Here is a 13,692-nt window from a genome sequence, read left to right as displayed (position 1 = left end):
CCTTGGATCCCATGCCTCTTTACTTTCTCAATAAGCCTTGCATGGGGTACCTTATCAAATGCCTTGCTGAAATCCAGATACACTACATCTACAGCTCTTCCTTCATCAGTGTATTTAGTCACATCCTCAAAAAATTCAATCAGGTTCGTAAGGCACGACCTGCCCTTCACAAAGCCATGCTGACTATTCCTAATCATATTATACCTCTCCAAATGCTCATAAATCCTGCCTCTCAGGATCTTCTCCATCAACTTATCAACCACTGAGGTAAGACTCACTGGTCTATAATTTCCTGGGCTATCTCTACTCCCTTTCTTCAATAAGGGAACAACATCTGCAACCCTCCAATCTTCCAGAACCTCTCCTGTCCTCATTGATGATGCAAAGATCATCACCAGAGGCTCAGCAATCTCCTCCCTCGCCTCCCACAGTAGCCTGGGGTACATCTCATCCGGTCCCAGCGACTTATCCAACTTGATGCTTTCCAAAAGCTCCAGCACATCCTCTTTCTTAATATCTACATGCTGAAGCTTTTCAGTCAGCTGCAAGTCATCACTGCTATCACCAAGATCCTTTTCCATAGTGAATACTGAAGTAAAGTATTCGTTAAGTACCTCTGCTATTTCCTCCGGTTCCATACACACTTCCCCACTGTCACACTTGATAGATCCTATTCTTTCACGTCTTATCCTCTTGCTCTTCACATTCTTGTAGAATGCCTTGGGGTTTTCCTTAATCCTGCCTGCCAAGGCCTTCTCATGGCCCCTTCTGGCTCTCCTAATTTCCTTCTTAAACTCCTTCCTGTTAGCCTTATAATCTTCTAGATCTCTATCATTACCTAGCTCTCTTAAACTTTTGTAAGCTTTTCTTCTTGACTAAATTTATTACAGCCTTTGTACACCATGGTTCCTGTACCCTATCATAACTTCCCTATCTCATTGGAACGTACCTATGCAGAACTCCACCCAAATATCCCCTGAACATTTGCCACATTTCTTCCATACTTTTCCCTGAGAACGTCTGTTTCCAACTTAAGCTTCCAATTTCCTCCCTGATAGCCTCATAATTCCCCTGACTCCAATTAAATACTTTTCTAACTTGTCTGTTCCTATCTCTCTCAAATGCTATTGTAAAGGAGATAGAATTATGATCACTATCTCCAAAATGCTCTCCCACTGAGAGATTTGACACCTGACCAGGTTCATTTCCCAATACCAAATCAAGTACAGCCTCTTCTCTTGTAGGCTTATCTACATACTGTGTCAAGAAACCTTCCTGAACACACCTAACAAACTCCACCCCATCTAAATCCCTTGCTCTAGGGAGATGCCAATCGATATTTGGGAAATTAAAATCTCCCATCACGACAACTCTGTTATTACATCTTTCCAGGATCTGTTTTCCTATCTGCTCCTCTATATCCTTGTTACTATTGGGCAGCCTATAAAAAACACCCAGTAAAGTTATTGACCCCTTCCTGTTCCTAATCTCCACCCACAGAGACTCTGTAGGTTCTCCGCAGGGAACCGTACTCTCTCCGGTCCTGTTCACCCTGTACACATCAGACTTCCAATATAACTCGGAGTCCTGCCATGTGCAGAAGTTCGCTGATGACACGGCCATAGTGGGGTGTGTCAGGAATGGACAGGAGGAGGAGTATAGGAAACTGATACAGGACTTTGTGATATGGTGCAACTCAAACTACCTGCGTCTAAATATCACCAAGACCAAGGAGATGGTGGTGGACTTTAGGAGATCTAGGCCTCATATGGAGCCAGTGATCATTAATGGAGAATGTGTGGAGCAGGTTAAGACCTACAAGTATCTGGGAGTACAGTTAGACGAGAAGCTAGACTGGACTGCCAACACAGATGCCTTGTGCAGGAAGGCACAGAGTCGACTGTACTTCCTTAGAAGGTTGGCGTCATTCAATGTCTGTAGTGAGATGCTGAAGATGTTCTATAGGTCAGTTGTGGAGAGCGCCCTCTTCTTTGTGGTGGCGTGTTGGGGAGGAAGCATTAAGAAGAGGGACGCCTCACGTCTTAATAAGCTGGTAAGGAAGGCGGGCTCTGTCGTGGGCAAAGTGCTGGAGAGTTTAACATCGGTAGCTGAGCGAAGGACGCTGAGTAGGCTACGGTCAATTATGGAAAACTCTGAACATCCTCTACATAGCACCATCCAGAGACAGAGAAGCAGTTTCAGCGACAGGTTACTATCGATGCAATGCTCCTCAGACAGGATGAAGAGGTCAATACTCCCCAATGCCATTAGGCTTTACAATTCAACCGCCAGGACTTAAGAACTTTTTAAAAGCTATTATTAATGCTTTTTGAGATAGTGATTTAGATGCATATCATATTTTTTACTGAGTTAAATATTGTATGTAATTAGTTTTGCTACAACAAGTGTATGGGACATTGGAAAAAAAAGTTGAATTTCCCCATGGGGATGAATAAAGTATCTATCTATCTATCTATCTATCTATCTAATCCCTCCATGGCGTCCACCTTTTCTGCAGCGTGACACTATCTCTGATTAATAGTGTCACGCTCCCACCTCTTTTGCCTCCCTCCCTGTCCTTTCTGAAACATCTAAAACTCGGCACTTGAAGTAACCATTCCTGTCCCTGAGCCATCCAAGTCTCTGTAATGGCCACCACATCATAGCTCCAAGTAGTGCTCTGAGCTTATCTGCTTTGTTCACAGCACTCCATGCGTTAAAATAAACACATCTCAAACCTTCGGTCTGAGCGCATCCCTTCTCTATCAGCTGCCTATCCTCCCTCACACACTGTCTCCTAGCTTTCTCTATTTGTGAGCCAGTGGACTCTTCCCAGTTTCCTCAGTTTGGTTCCCACTCTGCAACAATTCTAGTTTAAACACTCCCCAGTAGCCTTAGCAAACCTTCCCACCAGGATATTGGTCTCCCTGGGATTCAAGTACAACCCGTTCTTTTTGTACAGGTCACACCTGCCCCAAAAGAGGTCCCAATGATCCAGAAATCTGAATCCCTGCCCCCTGCTCCATTCCCTCAGCTATGCATTTATCCTCCACCTCATCCTATTCTTATACTCACTGTCGTGTGGCACAGGCACTAATCCCGAGATTACTATCTTTGCGGTCCTGCTTCTCAACTTCCTTCCTAACTCCCTGTAGTCTTTTTTCAGGACCTCTTCCCTTTTCCTACCTATGTCATTAGTACCAGTATGTATCACAACCTCAGGCTGTTCTTCCTCCCACTGCAGAATTATCTTGGACATGATCTGAAACATCCCGTACCTTGACGCCTATTGCACCGTTCCAGAATCTGCCTCCCTGTCTGCTCCTCAATGTCCCTAGTGGGTGGTCTATAAAAATAGTAGAATTTTTGCCCCCTTTCTGTTTCTGACTTCTACTCATAGTGACTCAGTAGATAATCCCTCAATGACTTCCTCCTTTTCTGCAGCCGTGACACTGTCCCTGATTAGCAATGCCATGTCCCCTCCTCTTTTGCCTCCCTCCCCTGTTGTTTTTGAAACATCTAAACCCAGCATACTCAGCAGCCATTTCTGCCCCCGAGACACCCAAGTCTCTGTAATGGCCACAATGTCACAGTTCCATATATTGATCCATGCTCTAAGTTCATCCTCCTTGCTTATGATACTCCTTGCATTAAAATAGACACATCTCAAACAATCAGGCTGAGTACATCTTTGCTCTATCATCTGCCTATCCTTCCTCACAAAGACCCTACAAGATGTCTCTACTTGTTTGTCAACCACTCAATCCTCTGGCTCTTCATTTAAGTTCTCACTCCCCTGCAAATCTAATTTAAACCCTCCCCAATAGCATTAGCAAACTCCTTTCCCAGGATATTGGTCACCCTTGAATTGAAGTGCAACCTGTCCTTTTTGTACAGGTCACACCTGTCCCAGAAGAGGTCCCAGTGATCCAGGAATTTGAATCCCTGCCCCCGCTCCAATCCTTTAGCCACATATTTATCTTTCACCTCATTCTATTCCTATCCTCACTAGCACAGGCAGCAATCCTGAGATTACGACCCCTGAGGTCCTGCTTCTCAGCTTCCTTGCTAACACCCTGTATTCTGCTTTCAGTGACCACCTCCCTTTTTCTACCTATGTCGTTGGTGCCAATATGTATTACAGCCTCTGTCTGTTCACCCTCCCATTTCAGGATATCGTGGACACATTCAGAAACATCACAAAGCCTGACACCTGAGAGGTAAACTACCATCAGTGTTCCTTTTTCCCAACAACAGAATCTCTATCTGTCCCCCTGACTATAGAGTCCCCAGTTACTGTTGCCATCGTCTTCTGTTCCCTACCCTGCTGAGTCACAGGGCCAGAACTGTTGCTTCCCCCAGGAAGTTTGTCCCCCCCAACAGTACTCAAAATTGTTAAGGGGGACAGCCACAACAGTGCTTTCCAGTACCCGATGCTCTCCCTTCCCTCTCCTGACAGTCACCCAATTATCTGTCTCCTGTGGCCCTGGTGTGACTACTTGCCTGTAGCTCCTATCGATCACCTCACCTTCCCTAACAAGCCGAAGGTCATCAAGCTGCAGCTCTAGTTCCCTAACACTGACTCTAAGGAGCTGTAGCTCAATTCACTTAGCGCAGATGTGGCCATCGGTGAGGCTGGTAGTCTCCCGGGTATCCCACATCTGACACCCAGCGCAGAAAACTGGTCTTGCAGTCATACCCACTATTCTTAGTTAAAGGAAAAAAGAGATCTGAAAGTACCTTACCACCTTACCTTGCTGAAGCTCCAATGAACCAAAGCCCTACTACTCTGACTCATGCTACTCTGACAACTGTTCCTTCGATGACCGCTCCGCTAGGCAGCATCTCCCTTTTATCCCGGAACCTTCTCAGTGGTCTTGCGTGATGACGAGCTACTGCGTTTGCACACTTCTCCCAATCGAATCTCCAGCTGAAAGAAACTCCTCACTTTTTAAATCTTCTCAGCGGCCTTGCACAATGATAAGCTACTGCATCTGTGTACTTACCCAATTGAATCTCCTGCCTTCTCCCCGCAACCTTTCCTACAGTAAGTTTTAAGCTACAATGCTTTTCACTTTCCAATGAGTATCTTTTGTAGTTTGATATTTTCATTATGCTGGCAATGGGAAATGTCTTAAACCCTGATATTAATACCTGTCACTCCCGATTAGGCATGAACTGTAAATATGCAGTATGGGGAATGTAGTCAATTGAAATTAAAGGTATTTCTTTTTTCACTTCCATCCAGTCATTCTCAGGAAGTGTTTTAGTTCTGATACTGTTTTGTGTTGAGTTACAAAGAATGTTATAGTACGGTACAGATCTTTCGGCCCATGATGTGGTGCTGACCTTATAGCCTACTCCAAGATCAATCAGACTCTTCCCTTCCACATAACCCTCCATTTTTCTATCATCCACATGTCTATTCAAGAGTTTCTTAAATGCCCCTAATGTATCTGCCTTTACCACCACCCTTGGTAGTGCATTCCATGCACCCACCACTTTTTTTTTAGAAAAAACTACTGGTCATACAGATCAGGTCATTGAACAGTGCATTGAGGTAGAACACAGTAAAACAATGACAATATAGAATAAAGTGCAACAATTACAGAGAAAGTGCAGTGCAGATTGATTGTGAGGGCAAGAGTCTATCTTACCATGCTGGGGAACCATTCAATAGTCATATAACAGTTGGATAGAAGCTGTCTTTGAGCCTGGTGGTTCATGCTTTCAGGTTTTTGTATCTTCTGGCCAATGAGAAAGGGGAGAGAGAGCTGCTTTACTGATGCAGTGAGAAGTGTAGACAGAGTCCACAGAGAAGAGGCTCATTCATGTGGCGTGCTGAGTGGTGTCCAGAACTCTGCATTTTTCTGAAATCCAGATAGAACGCACTCTACAATGATCAATTTAAAATTGGTAAGGGTCAAATGGGATGTGCGAACTTTCATTTGGGTAAATTCATAATGTTTTTAAAAATCCTATTTAAAAGCAAAGCGGTGAAGCTGATAATAAGATTATCCGTGGTGCCTTCAACGAAGTGATGCAGAAGATTGAAGAGGAACAGGACTTACTTTCGATTATTGAACGCAGACATGCTGACAGTGTTCAGGTAATGTTATGACAAGTGATAAACCTCTCACAGCCACTTTCTGTTTCTAGAATGGCAATAATTTCATTTGAACTTCATTCTAAACATCCCTAATTGTCAAAAGTAAAACAGAGTCATTTAGAAAACTCAACAGTTTGAAAATGTGGAGCAGAATTCCGTTTGCTTTCTTGCTGTGTTGAATATTGATACTGATGTAAGTATGTTCAGTTACCAACAGTTTGGTTTCAAAGTTCAGAGTCAATTAATTATTAAAATACATATGGCACCATATACTATACTGAGGTTCATTTTCTTGTGAGCATTGATGGTAAATTCAAAGGAACACAATAGAATCAATGAAATATGCATACAAAAAGATGGACAAACAACCAATGTGTAAAAGACAACAAGCTGCAAATATAAAAAGAGAAAAAATAATAAATAAGCAATAAACATTGAGAGCATAAGATGTAGAGTCCTTGAAACTGAGTCCACAGGTCATGAAATCAGTTCAGTATGGGTGTGAGTGAAGTTATCCAGTTAGTTCAAGAGCCCGATTGTTGAAGGATAATAAATATTCCTGAACGTGGTGGTGTGGGACCTAAAGCTCCTGATGGCAGTAGCAAGGCAGGATCATGGCCTGGATGGCAGGGGTTCTCGATGATAGATGTTGCTTTCCTGCGACAGAGCTCCATGCAATGTGCTCAGAGATGGAGAGGGCTTTACCCATCATAGACTGAGCTGTATCCACTACTTTTTGTTGGCTTTTCTCAGGAGAGGTCCTCTGCAATGCTGAAACACAAGTTTGATTCCTGATAAAGGGCCTCAGTCAGAAATTTTGACTGTTTATTCTCCTCCACAGATGCTACCTGACCAATTGAGATCCTCTAGCTGCTCTTTTTTTGCTAGTCCATAAGGTATAGAAACAGAATTGGGCCATTTGGCCCATCAAGTCTGCTCCACCATTTCATCATGGCTGATCCAATTTTCCTCTCAGCCCCAATCTCCTGCCTTCTCCCCATGTCTCTTCATGCTCTGACCAATCAAGAATCTGTCAGCCTTTGCCTTAAATATACATAAAGACTTGGCCTCCACAGCTGCCTGAGGCAAGGAATTCCACAGATTCACCACACTGGCTAAAGAAATTCCTCCTTATCTCTGTTCTAGAAGGACACCCCTCTATTCTGAGGCTGTTTGCTCTGGTCTTAGACTCTCCCACCATAGAAAATATCCTCTCCACATCCACTCGATCAAGGCCTTTCACTATTCAGTAGATTTCAATGAGGTCGCCCCTCATTCTTTTAAATTCCAGCACATACAGTCCCAGAGCCATCAGACGCTCAATCCTGGAATTATTTTTGTGAACCTCTTTCTAACCCTCCCCAGTTTCAGCACTTCCTTTCTTAGATAAGGGGCCCAAAACTGTTCACAATACTCTAAAGTGAGGCCTCAGTAGTGCTTTATAAAGTCTCAGCTTTCCATCCTTGCTTTTATGTTCTAGTCCTCTTGAAATGAATGCTAACATTACATTTGCCTTCGTCACTTCAGACTCAACCTGCAAATTAACCTATAGGGAATCCTGAACAAGGACTCCAAAGTCCCCTCACACCTCAGTTTTTTATATTTTCCTTTACTGCACTGCAATACTGATATATCTGACTTTAGCTTCTCCTTCTCAAATTTCAATGTGAATGTTATGATCACTTGCCCCTAAGAGTTCTTTTTGACCTCTAATCAATTCTGGTTCATTGCACAACACCCAATTCAGAATAGATAGATAGATAGATACTTTATTCATCCCCATGGGGAAATTCAACATTTTTCCAATGTCCCATACACTTATTGTAGCAAAACTAATTACATACAATACTTAACTCAATATAAATATGCATCTAAAATCACCCTCTCAAAAAGCATTAATAAATAGCTTTTAAAAAGTTCTTAAATAGTTTACTAAGAATAGCCGATCCTCTAGTGGTCTCAATCACAAGTTGCTCTAAAAAGCCATCTCATAGGCACTCTAGAAATTCCCCCTCCCGGAATCCAGCACCAACCTGATTTTTTTCCCAATCTACCTGTATATTGAAATCCCCCATGACTATTATAACATTGCCCTTTTGGCATGCATTTTCTATCTCCTGTTGTAATTTGTACGCCACATCTTTACTATGTTTTGAGGTCTGTATACAACTCACATCAGAGTCTTGCAGTTCCTTAGCTTTATCCAGAATAGTTCAACACCTTCTGACCCCATGCCACCTTTTTCTAAGGATTTGATCTCTTTTTTTTAACCAACAGAGCAAAACCATCTGCCTTTTTGCCTGTCCTTTTGATACAATGTGTATCCTTGGATGTTAAGTCTCTAGCAATAACCTTCTTTCAACCATGATTCAGTAATGCATACAACTTCATATCTGCCAATCTGTATTTGTGCTGCGTCATTCGATCCTATTCCATATACTGCACACATTGAGATACAACGTCTTCAGTCCAGTGTTCACCTTTTTCAATTTTGTCTGCCTTTTATGTTGCAGTTCATCCTGTTGACTGCAATTTTGTCCAGTCAATGGCCTCCCCTCATTACACATTGCCTGTTTGCAAACCAGCTTCCTCATCTTCAGTACTGCCATCCAGCTTTCCTTTGATACTTCTCACATTGAAATATACACAGCTCAGGATACTAGTCGCACCATGCTCAACCTTTTGATTCCTGACTTTGTCTGAAATCTTACCAACATCTGACTCCAGAACCTCTCCACTAACTGTTATGGCACTGTGGTTCTTATCTCCCTGCAACTCTAGTTTAAACCCCACCGTGCAGCATTAACAAACCTTCCTGCAAGAATATCAGTCCTCCTCAGTCAGTAAAAAAAAAGTGCCTACCAAAATAAGGGATGTATTCATCCATCTCCCTGTCACTTGACATAGAATCTTAGAAGGCACAAGCAAGGCCTTGTCAGTCAGAGTTGTGAGAGCCACAAATGTGGTAATGTGGTCAGCTAGTCTAAATCAGGACACTGATCATTCACTGTCAAAGGAGACTCCAGTCAACGTGCAGAGATGCTGAAGATTAAAGAGCGGTTTATCTTTCTGGTGGATTCTGCTTGTGATCCTTTGTTTCAAACTCCGTAATAACTAGTCTGCTGATGTTATTTGTGCATGTGGCTCAAAGTTTGAAGCTGGAGCAACTTTATTCATATCTGGATCAAATCTTCATCAACATTCCTAGAAGGGTAGAGTAATTTCTTTCAGTCCTTTTGGGAATGCCAGTCTTCAGTGTCTGCTGTACTTACAGCTGATGAAAGCTTTGTAAGAATGATAAATGTTTTGACAGTTTGTGCATATGTTACAGGATGTACAGTATATATGATAGCATTACTGTATGTCCACCTTACAGAATGAGGTCTGCAGAAAATACACCGGTGTATTTTTGGTATCTTCAAAATTAATAGTTTGTCTTTTCTCTTTCTGTAGTTTAAGGAACAAGTTGGGCACTGGTTCAATACTAGTCCCAATGTTGAACATCTGCTGTCGATCAGAAGTTCAGTGAAGAATCTTAAAGCTCAGCTGAGGTGGAAACTGGTTGAAAAGAACAACATTGAAGATGTAATGTATAACTTTGATTGCTTACAGGATGTTGCATCTTGTATAGTTCCAAATGCATTGTTAAGGTGGTTGAAGAGCAAAAATTATAGCCATAGAGACTATGGCACAGAAACAGGCCCATCTAGTAAGGGCTGAGCTGTTATTCTGCCTAGTCCCAGCGATCTGCACCCGATAGCCCTCCATCAATGTTCCTATACAAATTTCTCTTAAATATTGAAATCAAATCTGCGTGTACCACTGCAGCTCATTCCACACTGTCACCACCCTGAGTGAAGAAGTTTCCCCTCAGGTTTCCCTTAAGCACTTTACCTTTCACCCTTAACCCATGACCTCTAGTTATAGTCTCACCCATCCTCAGTGGAAAAAGTCTGCTCGCATTTACCCTATCTATACCCCTCATTATTCTGTATACCTCTATCAAATCTCTCCTCATTCTTCTACATTCCAGGGAATAAAGTCCTAATCTGTTCAACCTTCCCCTATAACTCAGGTCCCCAAGTCCTGGAAATATTCTTGTAAATTTTCTCTGTACTCTTTCAATTTTATTGCTATCTTTCCTGTAGTTAGGTGACCAGAATTGCGATGCCTTACTTGTAATTTGATTGTGGTAAAGCACTGCAGGTAATGTGGGACAGGGCAGACAGCGTCTGTGAAGCCAACCCTTTTCATTGAGCTGTTGACCATTGACAAAATCTTCTCTTTTTGAATCATTGGCCTGACACTGGAAAAACAGATGAATCTGCAAAGCCCCAGACACCATCCTGAGACATGGCAAACATTAACTGCAAATGAAGATCTGTGACAGTTAGGTGGCAGCCGCTTTTCGCACAAACAGGAAGGTGATAATTGTTCAACCTGCCTTCACTGCTTCTGAATTGAACTTGGGAATTATACTGAAAAATAGATCTCAGGAAAGAAATTCATCAGAGTATTTGTCAAGATAAATTTTGGAAGGTAATTGGTTTTAGGGTTGTGGTGATTATGTACTTCCATGTACCCCAGTTGCCATTCCCACGTCAACGTGTCTATCTACAGACTCCTCCACTGCCACGTAGAAGCCAGACGCAGGTTGGACGAACACCATCTTGTATTCCATTTTGGCCCTCTGCAACCTGATGCCACTTCTCTGATTTCCAGTAAAGACACACCTCTATTCCCCCCGCCTTTGTTTTCCTTTATCCTTTTGGCCCCACTACCTGTTCTGTTCTTTTCACCAATCCACAAAGCCTACCCATCACATTCACCTTCACCTTCCTTCTCCCTCTGGTACCTGTCCTCCTTCCCTTTCTCCCATGGTCCACTCTCCTCTCCTTCAACCCTTACCTTTTACACCTATCCGCTCCCAGCTTCTTCATCTCCCTTTCCCCTCACCTGTTTTCCCCAATCACCTGCCAGCTTGTACTTCTCCCCCTCCCCCCCATCTTTTCTGGCTTCTTCCCCCTTCCTTTCCAGCCCTGATGAAGGATTTTGGCCCAAAGTGTCGACTGCTTATTCCTATCCATTGATATTGTCTGAGTTCCTCCAACATTTTGTGTTTTGGTTTATGTATTGTGTTGCCAGTTTAAAGGTGAAGATTAAAGATCAGCTTTATTTGTCAATGTACAATGAAATATTGAAACATAGAGTGAAATGCATTATTTTGTGTGAATGACCAACACAATCCAAAGATGTGCTGGGGGCTTCTGGCGCCAACATAGCACGCCCACAAATTGCTAACCCTAACACAAACATCTTTGGACTGTGGGAGGAAACCGGAGCAGCTAGGGTGAAACCCACGTGGTCATGGGGAGAATGTTCAAACTCCTTACAGACAGCTGTGTGAATGCTGGTGCTACAAAGCTGTCCATTAGCCGCTATGCTGGTCACATCATGGTTAGCAGAAGCATGATGGCTTGGAGGCCCTATAAGCAATGCAGTGGCAACTCTGCAAATATAATCCATTTACAATCTCACCTTTTGAAACAGGTTTGACTTTACAACTAAATCTGCTTCAATAGTGGTGAAGGATATACTGTACAGAGCTAATGTGATGTGCGGTTACATGGATTTATAAATTACAGAAGGTATATTGTTACTTGTGCACAGATAAATGTACAATTTCTTCCTGTAGTTGGGCTATTTCGATGATGTGAAGACTCAAAAAATCAAAGAAGAAATTCAGAAACTTAGAGATGAGGTCCACGAAGAAATCTACTGTGAAAGAAAAGAATATGTAAGAATTTTAAAACTCAATGTCAGAATAACTGAGTAGTTCCAGTTGGGATATGACAGAAATTGTATTAAATGTGAAAAGAGTAAATTTACTGAAAAGTCATATTGTTGACATAAAGTTGAAAATATCAAACACAAATGGAAGGACATGGTATCTACTGGTTTTGCCAACATTCCTTGTGTATAGTTCATCTGTTTATTATTATTTATTATTATAATATCAATAATCCTTTTTCAATTTTTAAATCCCAGCTTTCAAGGAAAAAACAATGAATTATCTACTGATGGTTGTGTTTTATTAAAAGATACAATTTCAAATTCTATTTCAAGATTACGTGAAAATTTTTTATTAGTGAATTTGAATGGATCTGGGGTGTAGTTTTCAATAATGTGTGTATATAATTAATGATCTGGATGATGGGGTAGTAAATTGGATTAGTAAGTATGCAGATGATACTAAGCTAGATGGCGTTGTGGATAATGAAGTAGGTTTTCAAAGCTTGCAGAGAGATTTAGGCCAGTTAGAAGAGTGCGCTGAACAATTGCAGTTGGAGTTTAATGCTGATAAGTGTGAGGTGTTACATTTTGGTAGGACTAATCAAAATAGGACATACATGGTAAATGGTAGGGCATTGAGGAATGTAGTAGAACAGAGTGATCTAGGAATAATAGTGCATAGTTCCCGAAAGGTGGAATCTCATGTGGATAAGGTGGTGAAGAAAGCTTTTGGTATGCTGGCCTTTATAAATCAGAGCATTGAGTATAGCAGTTGGGATGTAATGTTAAAATTGTACAAGGCATTGGTGAGGCCGAATTTGGGGTATTGTGTACAGCTCTGGTCACCAAATTATAGGAAGGATGTCAACAAAATAGAGAGAGTACAGAGGAGATTTACTAGAATGTTACCTGGGTTTCAGCACCTAGGTTACAGAGAAAGGTTGAACAAGTTAGGTCTTTATTCTTTGGAGCGTAGAAGGTTGAGGGGGGACTTGATAGAGATATTTAAAATTATGAGGGGGATAGATAGAGTTGACGTGGATAAGCTTTTTCCATTGAGAGTAGAGGAGATTCAAACAAGAGGACATGAGTTGAGAGTTAGGGGGCAAAAGTTTAAGGGTAACACGAGGGGGAATTTCTTTACTCAGAGAGTGGTAGCTGTGTGGAATGAGCTTCCAGTAGAAGTGGTAGAGGCAGGCTGGATATTGTCATTTAAAAAAAAAAATTGGATAGGTATATGGACAGGAATGGAGGGTTATGGGCTGAGTGCAGGTCAGTGGGACTAGGTTGAGAGTAAGTGTTCGGCATGGACTAGAAGAGCCGAGATGGCCTGTTTCCGTGCTGTAATTGTTATATGGTTATATATAAAAAATAGTTTAATTGAACAATTAGGGCAAAAGTAGAACTAAAGTAGTGAGGTATTGTTTGTAAGTTCAGTGTCCATTCAGAAATCAGATGGCAGAGAGGAAGAAGCTGTTCCTGAATCATTGAGTGTCTCTCTTCAGGCCTCTATTTCCTTCTCAATGGTAGCAATGAGAATAAGGCATGTCCTGGGTGATGGGGGTCCTTAATGATGGATGGTGATTTTCTGAGGCATTGCTCCTTAAAGATGTCTTGGATACTACATGCATCCTACGGTAATACAAAAGCCTGAAATCGTACCACCAGACCCAAGAACAACATCTGTCCTGCTGTTATAAGACTATTTAGCAGTCTCCCACATGACAAGATAGACTCTTGAGCTCCCCATCTACCTTGTTATGTCTTTACACCTTATTTTCTATCTGAAC

General features: G+C 42.0%; 1 protein-coding gene across 4 annotated transcripts in view; it reads left to right on the top strand.

Moving 5' to 3' along the window:
• stk31 (serine/threonine kinase 31) overlaps positions 1-13,692 on the top strand; it is a 152,405-nt gene that overhangs the window by 90,021 nt on the left and 48,692 nt on the right. For all 4 annotated transcript variants that reach the window (XM_073024606.1, XM_073024607.1, XM_073024608.1 and 1 more), the window contains exons 14-16: positions 5,990-6,109; positions 9,563-9,694; positions 11,805-11,906. In XM_073024606.1, coding sequence (XP_072880707.1) covers positions 5,990-6,109; positions 9,563-9,694; positions 11,805-11,906 — 354 coding nt within the window. The remainder of the gene's footprint in view (positions 1-5,989; positions 6,110-9,562; positions 9,695-11,804; positions 11,907-13,692) is intronic.

Source organism: Hemitrygon akajei, chromosome 20, assembly GCF_048418815.1.
Source record: "Hemitrygon akajei chromosome 20, sHemAka1.3, whole genome shotgun sequence".
Classification (NCBI taxonomy): domain Eukaryota; kingdom Metazoa; phylum Chordata; class Chondrichthyes; order Myliobatiformes; family Dasyatidae; genus Hemitrygon; species Hemitrygon akajei.
This window is presented reverse-complemented; position numbering and strand designations above follow the sequence as displayed.